The sequence below is a fragment of the Pezoporus occidentalis genome, unplaced genomic scaffold (genome assembly GCF_034315485.1).
Source record: "Pezoporus occidentalis ecotype Australia unplaced genomic scaffold, CSIRO_AGI_Poc_V1 ctg37, whole genome shotgun sequence".
Taxonomy (NCBI): Eukaryota; Metazoa; Chordata; class Aves; order Psittaciformes; family Psittacidae; genus Pezoporus; species Pezoporus occidentalis.
The window spans coordinates 2,627,934-2,632,161 of NW_026915691.1; the positions used below are offsets into that span (position 1 = coordinate 2,627,934).

Below are 4,228 nucleotides of genomic sequence, written 5' to 3' on the forward strand. Positions count from 1 at the left end.
TGTGCTGCTAGTCTGGTGTTGACTGCACAGTCTCTACAGAACTATTCATTCAAGTGTGTAATTCCTTCCTGGTAGTCAAGTTGTCTCTATGAATAAAGCTCGCCTTTCCTTTCTTTCAGTTCTGGGAAATCCAGTTAATTACACAAATGAGTGCAAACGTTATGTGTTGAGTCAGTAGCATGGGGGAAATAGTAATGTGGCTTCCTGCCCTAGTGCTGTGGATCTAGACCAACCTGCCTTCCCGAATTCTCCGCTCTGAATACAGCGCAGCTGTAACTCGGCTGTTTTCTGTGAGAACTCATGTTGCTTGCTCCTGCAGAATGTGAAGGAGCAGATGGCGATGTTACATCTGGAGGAAACAAAAGATATGTCAAAGTTCAGTCTGGGAGCATTCTGGGGTTACAGACTGCCTGGTATTGGCTTAACTTTCCTTGTGGAGGCTTTCCTGTCAATTATGTGGTTCAAGGTTGTTCTTCATCAGGGGTGCAGCAATCCTTGTTTTTCTCTGATGTAAACTCTTTGCTGTATGTTGCTTTATACCCAGGTGAAGAAGTCTGGAGGTGTCTAGGATGTGGGGACAGCATTGCTGCTGGTCAGCGCCTCTACAAGACTGTCAATGAAGCTTGGCACGTTTCCTGTTTCCGGTAGGTAAAACTTTAGCCCATTAAACTCTCCCTGTGGTTCAGCTGGCTCGGGACCTGGTGGGTGCAGCACCAGCATTAACCATGAGTTCCTGCTGTCACCTCTATCACCTGTTCCAAGCCTCTTGCTGAGCGATAGCGTGCTCTTGTTTGCTGCCCTTCAGTGCTTGCAGGAGTGCTCTGGAGCTTTCAGTCCCAGTAAGAGCCTGACACTGCCTGGCAAAGTGCTGCCATGCTGATGCAAACAGGAATACAGATAAAGTCGAGATGAAAGCTCTGATTTACTGGTGGTGGCAGAAGCCATAGGTTGCATATTTGTCTTCAGCTGCATTCCAAAGTAGTGCCCAGGCAATTTGGATAGCCTGTTGCCACTTCCATATGTGGTAGGTACAAGGAAGATATCCCAGTGTTGGGGAAAAGCTTGCTTTGCTTTCTCTCCCTTTCAGACTCTTAACATATAGAAACTTATGAAACCTGTTGGATAACATTGCTTTCAGCAAGGACACAAAGGGATCTCTGAGGTGCTTTTCTTCCTGGTGGTAAGAGGAGTGCCTCTTGTTGGTGTTTTATGAAAACTCAATTCAGTTTTCATGCTCCAGAATCACATTTCTGAAGGGGCCTTTATTATTGAGAGGGGTTGAGTACCTGCAGCTTCTACTGGCTTCTGTGTTGGCCTGAATCTGAAGAGGCTGATGTTTTGGCTACTGTCAAAGGAAATGGGGAAAGAGGGAGCCCAAGTGTGGCTTGGAGGGATGTTTGCTGTGCCAAGATAGACATCTACTGTCCTGGTTTAGAGAACTAAAAATCTCCAACAAAGTACCCCAACTTTGTTGAAGAGTATGGTTATTGGTGTATTAAAGAAAAAAGGCTTGTCGTGCTGCCAAAGCTGTTGCCTTGCAGAATGCTGTTAATTACATGTTGATAATCACAATTACAGCTTTATATCAATACAAACCCCAGTCTCTTGGGTTTCTACTGGTTTGAGTATTCATGTTTAGCTATGTTGAGTCAGCTTGTCTTAATTCTGTTTTTCTCTTATCCCTAAAGAGCTAGTATCCTATTGTTGAGCTTCCCTAGATTGTGTCAGTAGCCAAACCCAAAGCTGTGTATCCTTGTAAGTCTGTCTTGCCTTTGAATGTATTTCTGTTGTAGGTCTTGATTTGCCAATGTCTTGGTGCATCTTGCTTTTGGGGCTGTTGAGGTAAATTACAGCAGACCTGGAGGCAAATCCTTATGACACTTCACAGAGGATTTGCTATCACGGTTTATATCAGATAATGGAAGTTTGGTGGGTTGTTTGCTTGTTTGTTCTTTACAAGTGAAGACACCAGCTCTTCCCCTGAGTTGTGTAATGACTTTGCGTTTCCTGATGGGCTTCTCTTGCGCTCTGTGCTTTTGGCCAGCTCTAGCACCCAGCTACGCTGCCATGCTGAAGGAACAATCGGAGCCTGCAGTGAAGGAAGCTGCCCTTCCCTTTTTCCTAGTTCCAGAGTAGGGCTGTGCATGAAAACAAATATCCAGTTTGCACTCTGTTCTGTTTTCTTCTGTTACCCCTAAACCACGCTGAGCAGCACTCTTGTGCTTGATATCCCAAAGCCAAACTTTAAAAAGCCTTCAAGGGTAGGAGCCTTTGGCAGCTGGGAGCTGTGAGTTCCGGCAGCTCTTGTGGAGTGTTTTTTACAGTCTTCCTGTGGATTAGCTGACTCCCTGGCCTGGCACACATAATTTCTCTAATGCTGGTTGGCACTGCTCCAGGCTTGTTAGCTCTGTTTATTCTTGGTCAGGCTAGGCTGCTGATCATGCTTGGCTCTGGCAGTAGCTGACGTACATGCATGTCCCTGAGGATTTAGATTTTTTTGTCACTTCCCTCCTTCCTCAAGCTGCATGTACAGGAGCTTTGTCTCTGAAACCTGTGAGTTTTCTCTGCTGTGGCTGGAGGGACGAGCAAATCCCTATTCGTGTGTCTTGGATGTTTTAAACTGTTCTTTGGCCAGCTGGTCGTTAGGCTCAAATCCGATGGGTTGGATCTGGCTCAGGAAGTTTCTTAGATGTTTCTGTTGCAATATCTGTTGTGAATTAACTCTGAATGTACTTTTGTGCCTCTGAATTCTGTTGAGACAGCATACACTTTCAAAGGTCGTTACTTTTCACTGATAACACAGTTCCACTGGCTTTGGGACTTACTGCACAGAACTTCAAACACTGCACCAAGAAAGGGAAAGAGAGAAGTGGAGTGGTATCTTTTTCCTAGGTCTGGATCACTTTTACCTAAGGGGATTATTGGAAGAGCTTATTTTCACCTAGAGCATACTGTCCTTACTGCTTTCGGTCCAACTTTTTTCCCTATTACAAAATAGAAGACACTGCCTTGAATTATACCTTTGAATAAACTATTGATACCTGGTATTTTGATGTCTATTTTGCATTTTGTGTTGTTTGATTTGTTTTCTGCTCCTGCCCAAGACAAATGAAATTAAAACCAGTTCCCTCTTTCTGTAGGGATAATCCATATTTGAACTGGAGTAGGATGGTTTGAGAAGACCCAGATACGGTTGCATGGTTTAATCTTAAGGACAGAGTATTTGTTAAAAATCCAGTTTTGATTATTTGAAACCATGCATGCAGATCAAGCCTCTTGAATAGGTCCAGGTGGAAAATGCTTTTGGATCCAGATGAAGGAAATCATTGGAAATGGTGGCAGGAATTCCTACTGTAGCAGGGTGCTTAAAAACTTTTTAGGAAGGAAGAAAGCTAAGGTTCAGTTCCTTCCTAACCATGAAATAGCAAGAGGATGTATATGAGTATGGTCTATAAAATAAATCTGATTGAAGTGGCCAAGTAACACAGGCTTGCTGCAGGAATGTCAAACAAAAGCCAAACCCACTACATCAGAGAGAAACTGCTCACAGTAAATCTCCAACAGAAGTTACTGAAGGTGATAGATTACTGATGATTTCACAGTTGCAGATTTTAAAATATACTCTTATTTTATACCAAAATCAACCAATTAAAAGCTGAAAAATCACCAGGGATTCGAAGAGCAGGAAAGTTCATCTTCCTTTTTCTGGGAGAGGAAAGGAGAGCAGAGAAATTCTGTAAGAATCCAAGGTTTTTCATTAGTAGGTCTAAAGCACTGGAGATGATGGTGACCAAAAGCAATAAATTCAGTTTGGACAAGTATCTCCTTTTTGCTTCATACATTACGTTTTTATGCATATGCAATGCTGCTGGACCTCAGGAAACATGCTCATGGCTTTCTGTATTTTTTAAATTATATTATGAAATAGTTTGATACTAACTTAATAGTCTAAACCACTGTATGACTGAAAATGTAGGCTTTTGATATCTGTCGGTATTAAATATATATATATATAAATATCGATTGAATAACAGAAAAATATAAATATATATTGAATCTTTTTATACTGATGAGGGATTACATTATTATATTTAAGTAATTGTAAGTAGTAAATTGACTTTCCAGAGATGATATTGGCTAAAATGAAAGAAAGTCTTGAAATAGTTAAGAAACTGTTTGCACTTGTAAAGAAACCCCTGAAGTAATAAAACAAAATTGATCATTTAAA

The 4,228-nt window shown here is 41.7% G+C and overlaps 1 protein-coding gene across 2 annotated transcripts in view; it reads left to right on the forward strand.

The window, feature by feature from the left end:
- LIMK2 (LIM domain kinase 2) overlaps positions 1 to 4,228 on the forward strand; it is a 31,668-nt gene that overhangs the window by 1,790 nt on the left and 25,650 nt on the right. For both annotated transcript variants that reach the window (XM_062631247.1, XM_062631246.1), the window contains exon 2: positions 545 to 644. In XM_062631247.1, the coding sequence (XP_062487231.1) occupies positions 545 to 644 (100 nt within the window). The remainder of the gene's footprint in view (positions 1 to 544; positions 645 to 4,228) is intronic.